General features: G+C 53.2%; 1 protein-coding gene across 1 annotated transcript in view; it reads right to left on the minus strand.

The window, feature by feature from the left end:
* Positions 1-23316, minus strand: part of ITGA1 (integrin subunit alpha 1) — a 150776-nt gene that overhangs the window by 39892 nt on the left and 87568 nt on the right. The window contains exons 7-10 of the mRNA XM_036280385.1: positions 16216-16364; positions 12314-12464; positions 4205-4370; positions 595-668 (exon numbers count right to left, since the gene is read on the minus strand). Of these exons, the coding sequence (XP_036136278.1) occupies positions 595-668; positions 4205-4370; positions 12314-12464; positions 16216-16364 (540 nt within the window). The remainder of the gene's footprint in view (positions 1-594; positions 669-4204; positions 4371-12313; positions 12465-16215; positions 16365-23316) is intronic.

Consider the following 23316-nt stretch of genomic DNA (forward strand, 5'->3'; position numbering starts at 1 on the left):
CCATGCTGCTTTCTGCCATCAACTACAAAGGATGCCTTTTCTCATGCTTTATGCTGGGTGCCACGAACCCTATGCCTTGAACATGGAATTCTAGTAAAACCCTTGAATATCTTTTTTTTTTTTGGTAGGTGCGCCTAGCGGGAGCTGAACCTGGGACTCTCTGGTCCGCAGGCCAATGCTGCAACCGCTGAGCCAAACCGGCCAGGGCAACCGTTGAATATCTTAACACAGAGGAAAAGACACGTTCTAGGTCATTAGCAACACTCTTAAATGAAGTACTTCACCTGGCCAGATGGATAACTACATACGGGGACCTCAGAAGGCTACACAGTTATCGGGACAAGGCGGTGAGCTGAGAGAGAGCTGTCTCCCCAAGGAGAGGCGCGTGAATGCCTCTCTCCTGCCTGGGTGAGAGGGGCCCTCGGCTCCGAACCCCGCTCGGACCCCCAGCCGGAGGGTACACTGCAGTGCGATGCCTGGGTCCCGGTTTGGGGAGGAAACCTCAGAAAGTGCTCATGTTCTTGAAGCACATTCTCTAACTCCCCTCTATTTTCTGAGCGAAGGAGCAAGTTCACCTGCAGGTGGTCCACGTACCTGTGAGTAATGAGCACTGAAGCCGGTCTGCGACATTTCCATTTCAAACGAAGCCGCCGACGGGTCCACCGTGGCTGGGACAGGAGGAGAAACACGTCAGCACACGGCTGATTGGCGGCAGACGGACACCGTGGAGCTGCGGCCTCTGCCAACAGGAACCCCATCTCTAAGGCGCTTCCCCGCCACGCTTCCCCGCCTACCACTCCTAGGCGGGCGGGTAGAGGGCCCTTCTGCAGAGGGATGTGTACCTGCCTCATGCTGCTTTATATCCACAGGCCCAAAGCCCAGTCCTGGGAAACCTCCTTCTCGCCCTCTCAACCCAGGAATTCTGCTGAGACTTAGGCTAAACTTACCTGATAGTTACGAGGCTGACAAAATTTCATTCACACTTTAACTTAGATGTCCGGCTAGAGGTCCTCCCAGAATTCCATTGTTTGAGAAAGGGGAAAGGGATTGGGGTTTATATTGGCTCTGTTTCCTGCTGTGGGGGTCACTCACAGATGGGGGGGGGGCTTTGGCAGGGCTCTGGGCCACAGGCCATCCGGTCACATACGTGTTTATGACTCTGAGCCCATAGTGAGGCTCCAACTAACATGTAGAGAAGATGAAGAGTTCTCTTTGAGAACGTGCTGCTCTCCAAACATCTGCCAGCCCAAACCACAGCCTCCGAGGGGCTGAGGGGCCGTCAACGTACCGGCTTTCGGAGGGAGTTACTGATTCATTGGGCCTTGCAGATCAGTTAAAAATAGAGCATATTTTAAGAATGTCAGTCTGCCCTTTCATTGAGGCATGAGAATAATCAAATCTGTGGAATCAGAGTTATTTACTAGTTATTTCCTGGCATAAATTTGTTAAAAAGTACATCAGCAATTGCCTTTCTACAGGACTCGATTCAATGGGAAAATGAATCAAGGGTTCAAATGTATCACTTGAACCTCATGACTTGCCCTCTAATGTAAATGACTGAGATGCACTTAAACTTTAATTGAAACCTTTATTTTAAGTCCACAATACTTGAAGGTGGTCTCTCATTTATATTTGCCAGATCAGTTATAAGAAGGCAGCAGCCAAGACCTGCCTGCGTCCAGCACCTTCTGGGGCTATTGTTCGGTTTGTAGTAGTTCTGACATTCTGCCTGCTGAGCGGACATCGTGGGAATGGCGTCTTGTACGTGCCTGAGCTTCTCCCTGTCAGCCCCTGGCCGGGCTGTGCACGGTGCTGGGATGACCACGCTAACCACTGGAGCGCCTCTGGGTAGGGAATTCTGCATTCTCCCCGAGTCTGATGGGAAAGGGAGACATTGGACCATTTTCTGGTTTTATTGGGCAGATTGCTGGCACCCTCCCCTCACTAGGTGGCGCTGTCCTTGGCAGACAGGAATTTTATAATTGCTGCTATTTGCTATCTAAAGATAAATGTTGGCCTGCCGGTTTGGCTCGTTGGTTAGAGCATCGGCCTGCAATCCAGAGAGACCCAGGTTCGGTTCCCGCTAAGGGCGTGTACCTCGGTTGCAGTTTGTCCCCAGCCCTGGTTGGTCATGCGGGTGGCAGCCATTTGATGTGTCCCTTTCACGTCGATGTTTCTCTCTCTCTCTCTCTCTCCCTCCCACTCTATCTGAACAAAAAAATGGAAAAATGTCCTCGGGTAAGAATTAAAAAATAAAGATAAATGTTGATAGGAAGTAGGGATTTCCCCAGTTAACAGGGAAATGATGGCCTTCCTGACCTCACTAAGGAAGAGGACCGGGCAGTCAGGACCCTCTCGTGGTCAGCTCTAGAAGTGCCGCCACACCGATGCAGGACACGCTGCCGTGGAGGAGCTCCTTGTAAAATCACTTCTTTCTTCACTGTAGAGTCCTGTCGGAGTGTCTGGGCACTCGCGTGCCGCCTTTCACTGTGGTGGGCCTCGGCTAGCACGGATCTGAAGGGTCACTTACGGGAAACGGACCCCTTCTCCTCCCAGCCGCTGACATTCTGCGCGTCTTGGCTTACGTCGACTGGCTCACGATAAGGCGAGAATGAGACTGTATTGTGTTTAACTAGCTCATGTAACCCAGTCGTTTTTCCTTCTGATGCTCTTATGGACTGCTTCTATGCTACCTGGGCCCATGGTATTAAACATAAAAAGTGCCCAAGGACTCGGAAAACCTACTTCCTTTCCTCCGGGAGTGCTAAGCTGGTGATCTGGCCTGGGAGGAAGGGATCGTGAGAAGCTGCTGCGAGAACAAAGCCACTTAGAAGGGCCTCGTCCACGGCACAGAGGACAGCCACGCTCTTCAGAAGAGGCTGTGACTTGAGACGGACAAATAGTCTCAGTGTTGTTTGTCACAGGCACAAGGGGCAGGGCAGAGGGAGGCGCAGGAATTCGGTCTTGATGGTCTGTCGGGCTCCATCGTCTCTGAATCAAACTCTCTGCTGACTGGCTGCGGTCCCGTTGTGAAACCAGCAGGGTGAGTCAAAACCCCGATTTTCTTTTCATTGAAAGGGAAGAGAACAGGATGAAAGAGATGGGAAAAGGCAGAGAGCAAGGGCTACTCGGTGATTTTCTGTTTATCTGCATAGAAGTGTGTGCCCTGGGTCACAAAGCCAACTGCATTTATGACTGTGGGTCACCGTGATGGAGTCCGAGAGCCGTTACTCTCCGTCACGTCCTGGCCTTTCCACTCATTTGAACATTCTCTGTCGGTCACGTTCCTGCATTTTCCTCATTACCGAGGCCCAGTCAAAGGGTCCACCTTTTCTCAGGGGTGTCCCCTTCCCATTTTATCTCGCTGTTTCCCATTATCAGCTCAAACGGGGACCCCGACAAAGCGCTTTTCAATTTCCATGTTTCGGAGGCAAATACAACAGCCCTTCGTGTGCCTCGCAAGGGCAGACTCAGATGGATTCGGACGGAACGCGCCCTGGTGTTTCTCACCCCGGGACGAGGAGAAAGGCGTGTTCTCAAGCCCCCGGATCACCAGAGCAAAAGGGGCTTTTCAGGGGGCCTGGCAGGACAGTTCTGAGGACGTTTCTTTCGCTAGGAAAGATCTAGTTTCAAAGTAAGTTGTGACGTGACCACTTCTACCTAAGGCCGCGACTCGGCATCCTCAAGAGCCTATCGCCAATGAAAAAGCACAGACAAAATCCCCACAGACGTAGCGTGACTCAGATGCAGCGAAACGATGTCTCACTGCAGTGGGACCGAGGCCCAGCTCCGTGGAGACCTCCAGCGTGGGCAAGGGCAGGACAGGGGGGAAGAAAGGAACAGAGAAGTCATTGCTGCAGACAGTCCCACAGATGCGCCCCAATGAAACAGACGGAAATAATAAAGCTTGGGCTAGCGTCTCCACTTACTAAACCCGGGTCAGACAAGAGACAGACCACAGGGCACACTGTTCTTGTGCCTCCCCATGGACTGTTGTCCTCATCGGCTCCCAGGTGGGCACTGCCTGTCCTTACAAAGAGCCTCCAGCCGAGACAGCTCTACGGGAAAACTCCATCTCAGCCACGATAGAGTTACAGGATGGCACACAGCACAAACACATTAGCCGGCGGTAGGAGTACACACCAAAAGCCCAGGACATGCGGGTGAATGCAGAGAGAACAGCGGATCAGCAAAGCAGGCCTACCTTCCAGGGCGAATATTCTTTCTCCCAGAGCCTCGACAATGGTGACGAGAGCCAGCTCATCGGACACGTTGAAGAAGTGCTTTTCGGTGGGCTGGCTGGCGATGGATTTTATTTCCTCCACGAACTTTTCAGTGCTTAAATTGCCCCGGTTATAGCTGCCGAGAATCTAAGATACAACAGACAGGGCGAGAATGTACCTTAAATTCTACACGTCGAGTAAGGATCTCAAGCATCCTGCCAGTAAACAGGTTGTGTAGCATCTCGGCACGATGCATGTTTTATGCACTTGCACAGTCTTGGACAAGCAACTGTCAGAATGTATAGATTTCCTAATATTAACTGGTACATACTGTACAAGGTGTGGGAAAGGTATGTTTGTGAAAGTTTCTTCTTTTGCATCCCTGTGTACCTGTTTATTAACAGCTGTATCTTGAAGACCTGACAGTTCAGCCCTGGCCAGTTTTGCTCAGTGGTTAGAGTCGGACTGCAGACCAGAGAGTCTCAGGTTCGATTCTGGTCAAGGACACGTATCTCGGTTGCAATTCGGTTCCGGCCCTGGTTGGGGTTGTGCAGGAGGCAACCAATAGATGTTTCTCTCTCTCCCCCTTCCTCCCACTCTATCTGAAGATAAATGAAGAATATCCTCGGGTGAGGATTTAAAAATTTTTTTTTATTTTAATCTGACAGTTCAAAAGCAGTGTCATAGTTTCTGAACATCTCTGATGTTATTCCAGCCGGTGACATCACTGTTTGCTGGCAAAGCAACTAGCAAATCAGTCGCTCCATCCAGAAGCTGCAGTTCTTCCCAAAAATCTCCCCAATGGGCCGTCCAATCCGTGGACATTTTACACAGCTATTGGGCTAGGAGAAATCTAACTTGGCAATCTAGGGCAATCCAGAAAATCAACAATCGGGACTTCCTGTTTGAGACCCAAAGCTCAAGGCAGGGATGTGCTTCTTCACAGAGAGGGAGGCAGGCATGATCTGTCATAGTTTAACTAGAATTATTTATTATAGAAGGTTTTCTTGAACCTTTAGTTTACTTTTCCAAGTAAGCTTTATTGAGGTATACTTTATATACAGTAAAATTCACCCTTTTCAGATACACAACTCCGAGATCTGACAAACCTACGCCACCGCACTGAGACGTGGAGTATTTCCGTCGCCCCGAAGTTCCCCTTGTTCCTTTCAGCCCCCCCAAACACCAATCTACTTTCGGCCTCACAGCGTCGCTTTCCCAGGGGTCATAGGTAAGGAGCCAGCAGTGCGCAGCCTGCGTGTCCGGCTCTCGCCACTTTGCACGCTTCAGACACCGGCCACGCCGCCTCCTGGGCCGGGGCCCCATCTTCGCTGCCGAGCCCGGGCCCCGCAGGTGCACCGTGGTCTGTCCAGGGCATCCGGCGTGTTTTCAGCTTCAAGTGGCTGTGAGCAGAGCTGCTGGACATGGGCACGCAGCGGTCCCCGTGTGGACGTCCTGTCCCCTTGTCTCCCAGGCAAAGGCCTGAAAGTGGGGGTGCGGTCCTGTCCTGTGCTCAGTGTCGTAAGAAACTGCCCGACCGTTTCCAGGGCGACACCGCGCGTTCCTGGCCCAGTCCCGGCAGCAACGCCAGAGGTGCCGTTGTTTTGCAGCCTCGTCAACTCTTGGTTTTGTCTGTTTGTTCTCTGTGGCTTGGTCCACTTCCAGCAGGTCCACTGGTGGGCAGCGGCAGCTCGTGTCACGTGCATTCCCTGATGCCTGGTGACACGGGGACCTCCCAGCGCTTCCTCGCCACCGTGGATTTTCTGTGGGGTGGGGTCTGTTCCAGGCTTTTGCCAATTAAAATCAATGCGATGTTTATTTTCCTGTACTGAGTTGTCATCGTTTCTACATATTTTAATACAAGACCTTTATGTATTTTGCAAATATTTTCTCCCAGCCTGTAGGTGGTCTCTTTTTCTTTACAGTGTCATTTTATTTGAAGAAGTGTTTAATTTTAATACATTCTAACACATTCTAACTGGAAATGTTTTATGTGTTTTTTTTTGGTTTGTACATTATGCTATTTAAATATGTAGTTTTAATGTAAACATTTCTTAAAATTTAGTTTTTTGTTTTGTGTTTTTTTAAATCCTCACCTGAGAATATTTTTCCATTTATCTTCAGGTAGAATGGGAGGGGGAGAGGGAGAGAGAGAGAGAGAAACATTGATGTGAGAGAGACACATCGACTGCTTGCCTCCCACACGACCCCCACAGGGCCGGGGACTGAACCGCAACTGAGGTACGTGCCCTTGACCTGAATCGAACCGACAACTCTGTCCTCGGCCAATGGTCTAACCACTAAGCCAAACTGGCCAGGGCTTAAAATTCAGTTTACAACATAACAATGTTCAAGTTAAAGTAAATGAAAAAACAAAATCTTTGAAAAATAATATGTAAATTAAAAATGCAGAAAAGTTAAAAAAACAAAACAAAAAACCCAACAAGTAAATAAAATAGAGACGAATCTTAATACAATAATAAGTTTTAAAATTTTCAAAATAGTTTAGATAACATGACACCTCTTTTATAAAGTTAAAAGCAAGGAAACCTTCTCAACATGTATCTTTTCAGGTAGCACAGATGCCAAGCAATTACCCTGATGGCTATCAGGTATTTGCCCTGATTGAGCGACACAGCCCTGGATGCTCACAATGCTATTAAAACGAGTATGCAGATCCAATCAGAAACTCAGAACCAAACAAAGCGGGCCAGGTTCTGACAGAGGATGAAAATGTCTCCTAGGGCGAAGGTCACGGTTCATTCGATTCTCGCCGCAGGTGTCTGGAAGCAAAGCTGAGACGAGAGCGCGGGGCTATTGCTTGGATTTGTGGAAAATCCAGCTGCTTGGGGAGAAGGAGACCGGTGGCCCCCCGGGACCACGCAGACACCAGCATTCTGTAGCTCTCTTTCATTTTTAAATGGCAGCCACAGACTTGTCTGGCACCGTTAGAAACAGACAGCTCTTTGGTACCTTCCAGCCCTGTTGCAAACACAACTGGGGTCCTGAGATGTGGCGTGAGTGCGGCGGAGACTTGGTACCCTAAGGGACAGGACAGCGCGGCGGGTAAAGTTCGGTGGGGAAAATGCCCGAATGGCACACTGGAGGACACACACAGAATGTATAACTGCAACGCAGGAGTCTATCTTTTGAAGAAAACATAAGAGAAAAGAATGCCCAGGCCTGACTGTGGCTTACTCCCAGTTTGAACTGTTCAGCATCACAAGATCTAAATGAACACAGAGGGAAGTGTACTTTGATCCTTCAGCCGGGGGTCTGGTAGCTCCAAACACATTCTTTTCTAGGAATGAGGAGAGATACACAGTAGCGCATAAACTACCCGTTTCAGTGAATGGGAATATGCCAAGCCCAGGCACCTGGTGTCCCGCTAACCACCACCTGTGACAGGTACTGAGAATGGAAGGTCCCTGGAGACAGGAGCATGGAGTGTGCCCACCCGGGGGGCAGTGCCGTCTGTGTGCGAAGGAACGACATTCTAAGACACTAATTTCCCTCACTTTCCTCTGAGAGCTGCAGGTGATGCATCTGCACAGCCCTGTCCTCCCAGCCATTGTCATTTAGGATGGGAATCTGAACACAGAACAGGTGCTAGCCAGCAGGGCTGATGTCCTCAAGTGACAGGGTGAGCTCAGAACAGAGTGCTCAGGCCCCCCAGGACCCCCAAAATCTGAGTTTCATGGAAACTGTCTGCAGTTTCCTCACAGAGGTCTCATATTCTCAGGAGTCAATTCCTGGTGATGCTGTCTCCCCACCAAAACACATCTCTACGGGGTCAAGATCAAATGGTGGGTGAAGAGTCAGACTGAGAGGAACCTTCCCACCGGTAACTGGCCAGTCCCGCAGGTGGACTTGAACACGAGCGTCATGAATGCATCTCGAGAAGGGCCCCCCACCTTTCCGTGGGAATGCACAGGAGAGGAGAGAAAACCACCGGGGAAAAGAAATAGGCATTTGGAAGGTAACAAGTAGTTATTGCGAAAGTGACATTTTCCTAGACGCTGTTATTTATACCAGTTTGAAGAGCAGTTTGATAATACGTGACTCAATGGTTTAAATGGGAATGAACGGCATGACTTCAGGGTTCTCCGGGAAGATGAATGCAATCGTGAGACTTCTTTGTGACCAGATGGGAGGCGAAGTCTGAATGATGACAGGGACCCAACAAAGACAGTGATTTGAGGGAAGAAACACGGGACCTGCAGCTGGATTCGGTGTAAAAGTGTGAGAAGGTTCACTTTACAGTAAGAAGTCATCCAGTGAGGGCACTTTCTTTGCGGTGAAGTTTTCCTAACGTGTTAATGCTGCTGCCGGTCCCTTTAGTTCATGTGACAGTGGGGTGCTACACTGTATCCTCTGGGGGGAGCTGAACCAGTGACAGCAAAGTGGGTCCCCAGGTGTCTCGACATAGTGACATGCCCTGGCTTTGCATACGGAAGACACCAGCCAAGGACTGTGACCGAGGACAGGACCTCTGAGGGAAGGCTGGGCCACCTGGGATTATTCTCCACCCCGGAAGACGTTGAAATAGTCACAGAGAGGTAATAATGAACTGAACAATAATTGGCAAGAGGTAATTGATAGAAGTAACAATGGAAAGAGAGAAATGATGATTCATTAATTTTTTTCTGTCTTGTGCTCCAGATGAAAAAGAAAATGTTGCTTCTTCAGGAAGAATACACGCACCCTTATGTTCATAGCAGCACTATTTACAATAGCTAAGATCTGGAAACAGCCCAAGTGCCCATCAGTAGATGAGTGGATAAAAAAGCTGTGGTACATGTACACAATGGAGTACTATGCAGCTGTGAGAAAGAGAGATCTCTTATCCTTTGAGATGGAGGGACCTGGAGAGTACTATGCTAAGCGAAATAAGCCAGTCAGAGAAAGACAAATACCACATGATCTCACTTATTTGTGGAATATAATGAACAAAATAGGCTGTCAACCAAAAGAGATCCAGAGTCCTGGCAGTAGGGCACAGCCTGACAACCCTCAGAGGGATGGGGGTAGGAGGGGTGGGAAGAGATACACCAAAGAACTGATATGCAGTACGCACACCAATGGATACAGACACTAGGCTGGGGAAGGCAGGAGGGGCTGGGAGCAGGAAGGAGAGGTCAATGGGGAATGAAGGGGACATCTGTAATACTTTCAAGAATAAAAAAATTAAATAAAATAAACATGAAAAAAAAAAGTTATCCCTGCTAACGGCCTAGGGAAGGGTAGAAATGAAGGCCATGGTTAAGGTTCTCAAAATGACTAGATTTTATAGGCTGCAGAAAGATCTCTGCAGGTTTCTGAATGAGGAGGTAACATAATTTATCTCCAAGACACGTTTCAGCTCTAAAGCACTGTGGTTTTATGATCTCGTGGTTGCAAACTCCTTGAGATAAAGTTCCTTAAGCAAAAATAACCCTGCCTGCCGAGCCGGCCTGTGCAGGGCCAGGTGCTCCACAGGGCTGTCCGACTCGTCCCCGGCAGACAGAGGACAGGCTACCCTCCCCCACAGATAAAGAAGCCAAAGCTCGGAGTGTCACGTGGGCCTTAGCCACAGTCACAGAGCAGCCCTGCAAAGGCAGAATTTGAACAAAGGTCTGTCTGACTCCAAAATAGTGTCCTCGACCCTTCCCCAGCCCCACCCTCTACTTGTCACTTCAGGAAAATGCCTGTGAGTCTTTTGTTGTTTAGGTTATGATGCATGCTGGTACACGCCTCCTGTCTCTAGGCTGGTGCACGCCTCCTGTCTCCAGGCTGGTACACGCCTCCTGTCTCTATGCCGGTACATGCCTCCTGTCTCCAGGCCGGCACACGCCTCATGTCTCTAGGCTGGTGCACGCCTCCTGTCTCCAGGCTGGTGCACGCCTCCTGTCTCTATGCCGGTACACGCCTCCTGTCTCTAGGCCGGTACATGCCTCCTGTCTCCAGGCTGGTATACACCTCCTGTCTCCAGGCCGGTACATGCCTCCTGTCTCCAGGCCGGTACACGCCTCCTGTCTCTAGGCCGGCACACGCCTCATGTCTCTATACTGGTACACGCCTCATGTCTCTAGGCTGGCACAGGCCTCATGTCTCTATGCTGGTACACGCCTCATGTTTCTATACTGGTACACGCCTCATGTCTCCAGGCCGGCACACACCTCATGTCTCCAGGCCAGCACACACCTCATGTCTCCAGGCCGGCACACGCCTCATGTCTCCAGGCCGGCACACGCCTCATGTCTCTAGGTTGGCACACGCCTCATGTCTCTAGGCTGGCACATGCCTCATGTCTCTAGGCTGGTACACGCCTCATGTCTCTATACTGGTACACGCCTCATGTCTCTAGGCCGGCACACGCCTCATGTCTCTAGGCTGGCACATGCCTCATGTCTCTAGGCTGGTACACGCCTCATGTCTCTAGGCCGGCACACGCCTCATGTTTCTAGGCTGGTACACGCCTCATGTTTCTAGGCTGGTACACGCCTCATGTCTCTATGCTGGTACACGCCTCATGTCTCTAGGCCGGCACACGCCTCATGTTTCTAGGCTGGTACACGCCTCATGTCTCTATACTGGTACATGCCTCATGTCTCTAGGCTGGCACACGCCTCATGTTTCTATACTGGTACACGCCTCATGTCTCTAGGCTGGCACACGCCTCATGTCTCCAGGCTGGCACTTGCTTCGCGTCTCTACGCTGGTGTCTCTTTATCTCTGGTACAAAGTGTGGTGAGGTGGAGACACTGTGGTGCCCTTGGGAGGCTGGGGACATGCATGGAGACAGGTGAGCACCACAAGGACCTGCGCAGCAGCAATGGGAATCTGCGCCCGGGCAGTGGGTCACAGGCTGGGGGGAGTCTGGAGTCTTGGCGTGTGGGCCACGGCCATGGGCCTGCTGCCCTGGCTCTGCTCGTGCGCAGACCGGGAAGGAAAGCTGCCTCCTCTCTGGGGGCCAGGAGCACAGAGCAAAGGCATGAAGGACACAGATGTTAAAAACAACACCAAGGTTAAAAAAAAACAGAGTACTAGGTAAGCAGAAACTTAAATGATTTTCCATGTTCGCAAGGTCTTCTCTGAACGTCCCTGTTCATGGGGGGCACCATGACAATTAAGTCAACTGATTTCACGGAACTGCTAGAAGTTGGGGGGAAATCACTAATCAGAGGTATGAAGCATTCAGACACGTCTCTGCGTGCATTTGGAGAGACAAGGCTGTTCACCAATAACGACTGCTCTGTGTCGGTTCAGGTATGCTCACGCCGGGTGCAGCCTTTTCCACACCATCCAGAGCAGGTTTTTCCCGGGAACCAGCAGAAATGTCTTCTCTGGTCCCTTTGCCCTCCTTGTCCAGCTTAAATGCTCTTACAGGGCAAACACAGTTTTGTGGCTGCTGGCTGCACCCTCGGGGACCTCAGCAGAGGGGACGTGGCTTCGCACAGAGGACATAGCAGTGGCAAGGGGCTCCCCACCCCCCATTCTAGTCCTGCCAGAGGTGGTAGGTGCAGGGGAGCACCCACACCGTGGAGCCCCTAGGACGCTCCTACCACAGAGGGGACTTCTCCTATGCCAGGGGTACACTGTCCAGGGCAGACGAAAAAGTAGGTGACCGAAGTTTCTTTCTCGCATCTCAGAGTGGTAGGCATGGAGAGGCCATCACTGGCTTTTAGCCCACAAGAGTCACGTCCTGACTGTCCACTCTCTCAGATCACAGGAAGGGCTGTTAATTAGCAGGCAATGTTCATGTATTACCTAGTCCGTCTTCAGTTTCCTCCCTCCCTCCCTCCCTCCTTTCTCCTTTTCTCCCTCCATTCCTTCATGTTCCCCTTCCCACCCTCTCCCCTGTCCCCTCCTCCTCCCTATTTCTGTCCCTGGCTCCCTCTCCCCCTCCTTTATTCTACTGTTCTCCCTTCCTTTGCTTTGTGATGGTCTGTGGGGCTCTGGCCGGGCACTGGGCTGGGCACTGAGGACGAGGAGGGACAGAGCAGTCTGACCCGCACAGGGTCCGCCCCGGAGGGCAAACGCTCTCCTTCCAGCCCGGGCCACTCCCATCAGTGCCCCGACGACCCCACCCGGCAGCCGGCCGTGCCTACCGCTATGGCGAACCGCTGGATGCTTTCCCCCTCGCAGTCCTGGATGACCGTGTGCAGCCGGTGGTTGTCGTGAGACTCGCCGTCCGTCACGATGACCATGACTTTCTTGACCCCTCTTCGGGCGCCTCGGGCTTCGGTGAACGCCTCTCTCCTGAAATGGCAGAGACAAGAGAGGAGCAAGTAAGACCCCCCCCCCAGGTGAGGCAGCGCACAGACAAGGGAAGCCCCACCCCGCGGGTCCCGGCCTCCCTCCAAGGCCCGCGGCGCCCCCGCTGCAGCTGGGAGACCCTCGAGCAGGCCTGCCCAGCCGCAGGGTTATTGGAGGGTGCGGCGCACCACCTGCTGGTCACCAGCAGCCCACGCACAAAAGGCTGCCGTGTTCCGTCCGTGGGCACTGGGGAAGGGGGTGCCGGGAGCAGACGCCAGGCGCTGGCCTCAGCACCCCCAACACACACACACCCCGTGCACAGACCAGCCTGCAGCTGGGAGGGGTGGAGAGAGAACCCGGCTGTGAGTGCGGACGTGCTCCCGGGTCTGGAGGCCGCCGCCAGACACGGGGATCAAGACTGCGGACGGGGCGGTCGGAGCCGGGGCAGAGGCGGGCTCGGGCGAGGGCTGGGGTAGCGGAGGCGGATTTGGCCTGTACTAGGCCTTAGGACACAGGCCGGGGGCGGGGTGGGAGAAAGTAGCCTGGGAGAAAGGACAACGTTATAACCAAATGGCAAAAAAAAGAGAGGGATTTTTTATTTAATTCAACAAGCATTTCTGGAGTGAGAGAGAAGACAGGGGAAACTGTTCTCGTCAGTTTTGTGTCTCCTGCGCACCCACACGCACACACCCACACGCACACACCCACACGCACACACCCACACGCACACACCCACACGCACACACCCCCCACACGCACACCCACATGCACACACTTACACGCACACACGCACACCCACCCGCACACACCCACCCGCACACCCACCCGCACACACACCCACACACACGCACTCACACACGCACACCCACGCACACACCCACACACGCACACCCACCCACACACACCCACGCACACACCCACACGCACACACCCACACACGCACACCCACGCACACACCCACACACGCACACCCACCCACACGCACACACCCACACACCCACACCCACACACCCACACGCGCACACCCACACACGCACACCCGCGCACACACCCACACACGCACACCCACGCACACACCCACACACGCAAACCCACCCACACGCACACACCCGCACGCATACACCCGCACGCACACCCACCCACACGCGCACACACCCACATGCACACACCCACACCCACACACACACACACACACCCACAGGCACACCCACCCACAGGCACACCCACCCACACGTACCCATCCACACGCACCCATCCACACGCACACACACCCACACGCACACCCCCACATGCACACACACACGCACACACACGCACACCCGCACACCCCTCTGTATCACTGTCTTGTTCAACTCACTTTCCTCTCTGGGTCCTGGGAGAGAAGAGAACTTTTACTTAGGACTGGAACAATACCAGGATTTTAGGTCACATTATTTCATACTCTGGTGCAAACTGCAGCAGTCATTGTAGGACTGGCCCATTTAAACACTGGCCCCTGGCCCCAGGAAAGGCAGTGCAGCCGGGCGAATGAACACCTCCCGGAGCGAAGCCTCCGCAGTTCATGTCCAGGAGGGGCTTTCTGCGGGGGGGGGGGGGCTCGGTGGTGTGACCGCTTTCCCTTAGGGGCTTTCAGCAGGTATGACAGGGTATTTGCACCTGGATTCTGTCCGATGCACACACATTTTGCTGCCTTGTTTACATTTCCAATTTCCCCTAAAACTTACAAAAGAGAAATACATGAAGAAAAGACCGACCCCTGGGGAACTGTGTGTCTGCCCTCTACGCCGTGCAAAGGGGTTCTGACGGCTATACGCTCGGGCGAAGGTGAAAACAGACATCAGGGGCTAGTATTTAAGGGGCGTTGGAGGTAAGGGTCAGGGGATGCAGTCCTCTCTGCAGTCCTCACTCCTTGGAGGGTAGGGTCACTCAAACGTGCAGATTATCGAAGTTCAAGGCTGGAACCGAACAAACATCAGCCAGGGAGCTAACGGCCTTCCTTGAAGAGAATCGGGCTCTGTGTTCCTGGGAGTGGCCCCCAGCTGCCTCCTGAGGGCCCCCTTTCTGCTTCAGGCACCTTCAGCAAATTGCCTGTGACCCCCACATACCACCGCCCTGTGATCTTTCTTAAAGTCAAACGCTGGCCTCCCTGCATGCTTTTAAACTGTCCCGGGAGCGTGCTTTCTCTGGGGTGGGAGGACCCCGGGTTTATGATTAAACACGGGAACTCGTTGAAAAGAAAGGACACTCGGGATAGGCAGAGGGGGACAGAGACATATTACACCAGGAGACACTGAAAATGGAAGTAAAAGCTTATAAAAATATAAAAATAGAAGCAGTGTTTGAACTGGCCCTGCCTGAAAGCAATAAATACAATTAAGAATACACTCCAACGTGAAGAAGACGACCCGGTCACATCACGTGGAGTTTTATTTACACGCAGAGCTCAAATCTCTGAGCCCTGCAGCTGGGCCCGCCGAGAGACAGAAACCATATAGGGCCATGGTATTCATGGGGGAGCGAAGAACCGGAATGTTTGTTCAGTTAGCGTGCACAGCTGAATATTCACTCTTCCCTGGTTCATAGGGAATACACAACACCCAGGGCTCCCAGGGGTGCCCACCCAGCCCAGGGCCCCAGGGGTACCCACCCAGCCCAGGGCCCCAGGGGCGCCCCCCAGCCCAGCGCACTGGGAAGGTAGACTGGTGATCTGTGGGCAGGTCCCCCAGCCGCGTGTGGTTCTTTTCTCTCGGGCCCCATGTAACTAGAAGCACCTGCTGCTCTCACATGGACGAGTCTAAAGCTGCCCATGTGATGAAAACACGTGGACTCGCCGACCCACTCTTTGGGGCACCAAAACCCCCATCTTAGCAGGCGGGCGAAGGGGCAGCAGGGCCCTTCGCTCCGGGAATCAGGGAGAGCCCAGAAGTGGATGGCACTGAACAGAAGGGTCGCTAAGGTGGTCAAACTACCTGTCAGCTCCCCAGCGATGTGGGTGTTGACTGTTAAGATGCCTCCTAGCTCCACGGGTGACGGCGATGAGAAATGAGGGGTAAGAGTTGGGTGGGATAGAAAAATACCGAAAGCTAGGGCCCTGCATTGCAAGAAAAGGGGCTCAGTTTGGTCCTGGGGTTCTTGCAGATGGAAGTGCACCTGTAGAGTGGACTCTGTGCTCTCCAGGCGGGAGGGGGGGGGGACCACTGAGGGGATGTGAAGAGTGTAAGAAGGAAGAAAGAGCCAGCATTACGATGATGAAATCCTCTCCGCCTTTGCACCGAGAAGGATTTCAAGTAAGGCGATAGATACTGAGCTTGGCCTCCTAGGAACTCCTATCCGAGCGCCTCCGCAGCCCCAGATCGGCACTGCGGACGTGCCCGCACGCTGGGCAGAGCTGCCTGTCGAGCAGAGCACTCCCCAGTGTTCAGATGGAGAATCCCAGAGGCTGAGAACACAGAATAAAGGGAAGGACAGTCACTCCTATTGGGTCCTAGTGCCCACGAACACGAAGCTGTGGACCACCGTGGTGTTTGATGGATGTTCCGGCAATAAAACCCTCAGAATAAAGGAAAGGGAAGAAGGCAGGGGAGAATGTGTGCGAGAAACACCTGATGGTGTCACTGAGCTAACCAGCCGAGTCAGGCTTAACCAACACAGCTCTGAGCACCCCAAGGTCAATGTTTCACCAACACCGAACGTCTAGGCCGTGAACGGCTGTTTCAGCGCAGGCTTTGACTGCGGTCGGCTGTTCACCGGGTACCTGGCCGTGTCTATCCCGAGGGCTGTCATGGTCTGGCGGCCGCCTCTCTGCACTATTTTATTGGCAGCGACGAGCACGTCCTCCGTGGACGCGTAGGTGTTGAGGTTGAACTCGTGGGTCACGTTTTCTCCGTACTGCACGATCCCGACCTGAAACACAACCGCAGCGAGTCACCGCTCCAGCCCCCGCCCGTCCGCGTGGCTCCGTGTAAGCACGGAGCTCACAGCGGATCCGCTCGGGGCTTCAGACAAGTTTAAAAACCCACGAGAACACGGACCCTACGTGGGCGCAGTACTGTGGCCGTGTGCGCCCGGAGGACAGGCGTGGAAGTGCCCTTATGAAATGTCTCAGGTGATCGGCTTGTCCCTTCAGTGGTGTTCAGGGGCGCAGTGTGAAACTGGGGTGCACGCACAGCCTCTGCCGTCCTTCTCATGGAGCTTCTGAATGGGGAGGGAGTACAACCCAGGGCCTCTTTAAAATGGGGCCGAGGCCTGGCCAGTGTGGCTCAGTGGTTGACCGTTGACCCTGCACCAAGAAAGAGGTCGCTGGTTCGATTCCCGGTCAGGGCACATGCCCAGGTGGTGGGCCCGGTCCCCAGTGGGGGCATGCAGGAGGCGGCCAGGATGGTCTCTCTCCCTCTCCCTTCCTCTCTCTCATATCAATAAAGAAAAAAGTATTTTAAAAAATTAAAATGGAATGGGGCTGAGAGAAGGCCTTTCAGAAGTGATGTTTCCACTGGGACCTGAACAGGTGCGGGGAGGGCAGAGGCCTGGCCCGGGTGGTGGGAGAGAACTGTGGGCATGAGGAAGCTGAGATGGGGAACAGGGAGGAGAGTCCCCAGAACAAAATGCCAGTCAGCGAGCCTGGACCGAGGCATGGGGGCAGAGGGGGCTGGACCAGCAGGCAGGGGTGAAGGGGTGAGGGGCGTCCATGCTGCCTGCTCAAGGTGCTCAGCCCTTCCCCCACCCTTTTCTTCTCTGTCTGCTCCCCCTCACCGCCCTCCTCTCTTCCCGTCTCACCCACAGACTGGATGGTATCAGCAGAGCCACCGTAACGTAAGAAGACAAAGAAGGTAACATGCCCCCAGATGCAACGTCCCTTGATACATGTTCCTCTCCCCACCCCAGAGATGCCCATGTCTCGATTTCCTTTTTCTACACCCTCCTTTGAAAGTTGATGTCGGCCAATGAACGAACCTACATCAGAACTGTGCCTGAACATACTTTTTCGTTGAACTTTCTACCCCAGAATCGGGGACCCAGAGAATTCTGTACCCCAAATGGATGTCTTTTTTCATGTAGGGATTCTGGGCCCTTCGTTTCTTGGGCAGAGGACATAAATTGAGACCGGGCTGCCTTCTTTGCCAGGCAGTTGCCTTGTGTGCCCACGGGTAACCTTGCCCTTGGTGCTTGCATTGGAGCTAAACCTATTTCCAAGTCTGATGCCCTTTCCACGTGGCCCAGAGGATGGGCAGCCACCTGGCGGCCCCCCGCTGACATCGCTGTGGTCAGTACCCCGGAGGCGCGATCCCATGTCTGATGTGGAGGCGTATTTCCACGGCTAGGTCTTCCCGGACACCAAAAGCATGCTCTGGTATTTGCAGAAACAAATACGAGAACCTCCAACACAGTCACCTTCCCTGTCTCTGAGCTGCCTCCAGACCCACCAGACATCTGGCGCGATGGCGTCACCGTGCAGAATCAGGTAGCCCGTGTCTTCACGGCGCCTTACACAGGTTCTCCCCATGTTCATTAAATCACAGCAGCGGGAAGGATCTCCACATTGTGTAGATAAGGAAACTGAGTTAAAAAAACTCACCCTCCACTGAGAGAGGGCAGAACGGGGTGGAACACTGATGACCAGAAGTCGCGTAGTAAATAGGACAGGGTACACCCGACGAATCACACCCAAAAGTAAAGTGAAGGGGTACACACCCATGACGCCTATTCGGGTAATTTCCTTGACTTATAATGAAATGTTTTCTATTATTCTCCACATAAAATTAAAATTCTTTTCCCTCCCAGATGATGTGGCTCAGTGGTTGAGCGTCGACCCTGCACCAAGAGGTCGTTGGTTTGATTCCCAAGGACCCTTACAGCTTTTTATTAGCAATCCAGGGAGACGCTGAATTGTTATTAAGGAAGTCACTCACGTAGGTTTGACATTGCCATTGTGTACGCCAGTGTTCAGTATAAATACAAGTGAAATGATTTTGTAACTTGGATGATCATTATGCTAGCTGTGGGCATGAGGTACATAGATGCTGCTGGGGGAGTTAATTGCTCACCCATTCAGGACACCTTACTGCTTTGTTCTTTTATTTCCCTTTGTTTTTATTTGATTAAGCAGGAGGCTAAGCACTTTGAAAACTGCTCGCTTTCGTCATTGTTCTTGGACATTTTACTGCTTGGATGAATCTATTGAACGCCCTCGTCTCTCATTTCTTCGACGTCCTGAGCTTCCGTACTCTTCCTCTCGCTCACCCGGGTAACCTACTCCCGAGGTCGGAGCATTGACCTTGTCCTCTGGGAAAACCGCCACACCTCAGTCCGTTTCCAGTGTCCTTCTCTCTGACCCTTAACCTCCACTTATTGACCTAGAGCATCTGATTCATTCCTTGACCACATCAAGACGTCCAATTAATTCACAGATCCTACCTTTTTCTTTTTGGTGCCGACCCTAGATCCCACGGTCCATCATGCCGTAATCATTGACTTGCAAACGCTGAACTCCATTAACCTTTTCCCCTCCATTAACTCCGGTGGCTGACTTCCAACTCTGGCTAAGTCTACTACCTCCTTGGCTGGGTTTGCGTCTGGGACACCGGATGTTGCTTCACAGAAATCCCGCCACCGGTCGCCTGGTCTCGCTTCCACATTAGGACCGTGAACCTCGAACCCACTCCAGCCCTGCTGCTTTGTGCTAGGCGGGTACTCCGCTCGCCTGTGTGAGCTCAGGTTCCAGCCGTCAGCGGTAACTCCTCAGCAGAGAGTGTGACCGGCACAGGGTGAGCGCAGAGAAGGGGCGGGGGAGGCTCTGCACTGTGATGTTCCCTCTGACGACCTTTCTGAGTCTGACAACCTGCAGTGAACCACTGGATTACCTGGACCAAGTGTCTTCACACCGGGAATAGCACGACAGGGAACACCTTGGTGAGTCAGAGACAGGTTACCTGTCTGTCTGTCCATCTATCACTCCACTTTACATTCATCTCACTTCTATCGCTTCTTCTTTGCAAACAGTAAGACGTGAGGACCTTACAGTGGCCTATTCCCTGGCCTTTCCGTGGACTGAGCGTCCAACAACTCCACCTGCTGCCACTTTCAGCCGATGCCCTTGGGATAGAGCTGCGTTGCCCCAAAGGGTCAGGGACACAGAAGTGCCTGGAAGTTTCCCCCTCCCCCCCCCTTCGCCATGCTTCCTGGGCAATGCGGGGGCCCTTCCAGATCAGGCCACGGCCCAGACCTCCCTGGAGTCACACCCCTCTTTTCCTCTGTCGCTATCCTGTGTTGCTCCCCCAAATCCCTTCCTGTTTCCTTGCGGGAGAGATTCCGTGTTCAACCCAATCACCTGGCTCCTCTCTCGGGTTTGCTTCTGCGGAATCAGACCCAAGGCAGCTGTGATCTCGTGTCTGCATTTCTCGTTTAGCCCAGGCCGGACCCATGGCCTTGAACCTGGACCACGGCCATGGCTGGTCGCTCCACCACCGCCTCTCCTGTGCCCACGCCCCTCGGGTCCTTCTAGAGCACTTTTCAACGGTAAGTTAACTGTCTCGAAATTCCTTCATCACGAAATTTCCTACTTCAAAAACCTCTAATACCTCTCCGTGGGCTACACCAGTGACTCTGAAATAGACTTTCTCAGAGAACCTTTATTCTCAATGAAATAGGAAATGGATCAGACGTCAAGTTGCCCCTTGAAAAACTAGGCCTACTGGTTTAAAATCCAGTTTTCTTCCCCAGCCCTGCGGTCACTCATCGGTCTTCCTCATCCTCAGGACTCCCCAGTCTGAACTCTCCCTCCACCCAATGCCCTTCCAATGAGGGGAAGTTCTACCCACCCTGGAAGCTTCTGCTTGCACAGAGTGCTGCCCACGTCCTCGCCAACAGCTCCCAGGCGTGTCCTCCCGTCTGAACCCGAAGCAGCCGCCTCTGGCCTGCGGGCTCCGGGCTCCTCCCGGCGGGGGTGCAGCTGCATCTTCCCAGCCGCACCGAGTCCTCGAGGGGCAAAGGGCAGGACGATGTCACAGCATCACCATTCTCTTATCTCTCCCCACCCGCGGCCCTGCTCACAGCTGACCTCCGTGCATTCTTGCCACATGACTGTAGCATTTCCCAGGAGCCAGTGGGAACCGGGCAGGAGAAAAGACTGATAAGCAGAAATAGACACACAGCAGTGTGGGAAAGGAGAGGAGCGGGCAGTGGAAACTCACTCACAGGCGGTCCCTGGCGGAGACCGGACCGTAGGCACCAGACCGGACCAGGCGGAGTGAGGCCTGCTGTGTCTCACCCAAAAAGGGCCCATTTATTATTTTTCATCCCAGGAAAATGGCCACATGACAGAACAAACACAAGTAATGCTTTGCTGAGTATCGGTGAGGCCCAGTGCACTACAGACTGCGCGGGTCCCAGCTCAGAGGACGCTCTAAGGCAAACACCACAGGTTTGTGCCAGCGCAATGTGCATCTGTGTGCGCACAGCAGAATCAGTAAGTGTTAAATAACAAGATACACAAGGGCCCCGTGGGGGTGCACAGTGCGAGGATGCAGGAGCGAGGGAACCAACATTCAGTCTCAGCCGGGGGTCTGCGGAGGAGGGAAGGTCCGGCCTCCTGACACCCAGAAGAAGAACAGGCAACGGGTTTTAAGTAGAACAGAGGAAAGCAAAGCAGTCATGAGCCTGAAAAACATGTAACATTGATAAGGAATCCAAATCATCATAGAAACGGAGAAGAAGAAAACAACCGATAATCATCACGTTGACCTGAAGCAGCTGAAACCCAGATGGTGGACTGAGTCCGGAGCTGGCGAACAGCAGAGAAGGTGGAAAGATTCTAGGCGTTTCTGCTGTGTGGAAATACGTAAGCAAGGGTGGCGGCTAAGAGAAGGGACTGGGTTCGATGTGGACTTTGTAAAAGGGAGAATGAAAAGAGTAGCTTAAACCCTTACAAACGGGGTGGACGTCCCACGTAGAAGGAATAGTCACTTTTCAGAGACCGATGAAATGGATGCATTTACCTCCTGGGAGAGGCATCGGACTTCCTGATTTGTGGACCAAACGTGAGGTGTACAAGTACAGGTTAAGGCCAAAGAGACCTAAGCTGATTCAGGTGACAGTGGGACCAGGCGCACACTGGCTAAGGGTTCTGCTGTATGAGCAGGAGGTCTGTCTCACGTCACAGAACCTCCCACGTAAACGTAAGACTTATAACCCTCCATCAGCCGAACCCCAAACGAATACCCCTCGTCCTTGCCGGGAAGGATGAGCATCCCTTTGAACACTCCCAGGTATGATTTTCTTAAGGGTTCCACCGCGCAGCAGTCCTGAGAAACCACGGGGAACAGGAAGATAAGCACGTCCTGATAGCAGGAGCCTGCCCCGTGGCTCGCTCTCTTCTCCTGCATTAAGGAGTAGATGCCAAACATTTGAAATGGTGCAGAAGAGCAGGCTTCCCTCCTCCCGTCCCGGACGCTCTGCTCCAAGTCACAGGCAAATCCTTCTGAGAGTGCTCTCAGCCTCAGCGTGAAAACAGTCGCCGCGGATCACACACCGGAAATGCATTTATTCTCATTTAGGGGAATGTTGTTTCGTTTTGTGAGGGACATATTCAATACCTCAAACAATATAGTTTGGAAAACACTACTTTATACTATAAAGAGTTTTCTACTTGTAAAGATAAATTAATTGTGCTTTTTTAAAAATATGCTTTTATGGATTTTTTTTTTTTTAGAGAGAAAGGAAGGGAGAGAGAACATCCCTGTCAGAGAGAAACATTCATCAGCTGCCTCTTGCACGCCCCCTACTGGGGATCGAGCCCGCAACCCGGGCCTGTGGCCTGACCGGGAATCGAACCGGGACCTCTCAGTCCATGGGACGGTGCTCAATCCACTGAGCCACACTGGCCAGGTGAGTTAATTGTTCTTTTCATTCACTGACATGCATTGCAATGATCCAAAGATAAGATTTCACCTCATTTCTAAGTGGGACGATTTTTGGGGATCGAGAACACAGTTTGAGTGTTTTCTAACACCGCCCAGACACCTAGCACGGGACTTCGTGAAGTGCTCCGTGGGTGCCTGCTGCACTGACGGGAACTCTGACCTGCCGGAGGAGGGCAGGGAGGGCAGGGAGGGCGAGGACGGCGGGAGGGCCGCTTCCACGGGTGTGAGCGTGGGGACCAGAGCTGCCAGCGAGGGACGTCCACCCCCAGAACTATCCTGTCGGACGCACTGCCGCATCCACATCACACCAGCCGGCGCCTTCCCCCCAGCACGAGCCAAGCTTCTGGGCCATTCGACAATCCCTCATCACACCTATGGCTTCAGGGAGTGACGGCGGAGAAACGGCGACGTTTGCTGGGGTCTGAGACACACAGCCAGGCTCAGGCTTTCCGTCCGGCAGTTTGCTTGTCCTTCAAACAGGGCGCACCTCACAGCACGCTTCCGTGGGGTGAAGTCAGGGCCGGAGGGGGCCACCAGCGCGCCGCCCACGGGGCCTGTCCCACAAGCCCTTCTGAGGCTAAAGCTGAACCCAGGCTGAACCTCTGTCACAGGGACCAGGACACACGTGGGCGGCTCGCGGGCAGACAGAGGGAGCGCTCGGGAACACATACACATACGCCCGAGCGCAGAGGGACCCCGGGCCTGGGGACGGGCGGCTCCCGCAGGCCTCCCGCTGCAAGGAAGGTGCTTCGATAACGTCCCTGCGCAGAGCCCGGGGCGCAGGAGACCGCGGCGTGGGCGGAGAGGGGAGCAGGCTGGGGGAGAAGTCAGGACAGCAGGTGAATGGGGCTGATGAGTGAACACCTGCAGAGAAAAGCCTGAAGCACAGTGTCCAGGGGGCCTCCGGGGCGTCCCCACAAGCAAGGATCTTCAAGCTCATA

Source organism: Molossus molossus, unplaced genomic scaffold, assembly GCF_014108415.1.
Source record: "Molossus molossus isolate mMolMol1 unplaced genomic scaffold, mMolMol1.p scaffold_m16_p_3, whole genome shotgun sequence".
NCBI classification, from domain to species: domain Eukaryota; kingdom Metazoa; phylum Chordata; class Mammalia; order Chiroptera; family Molossidae; genus Molossus; species Molossus molossus.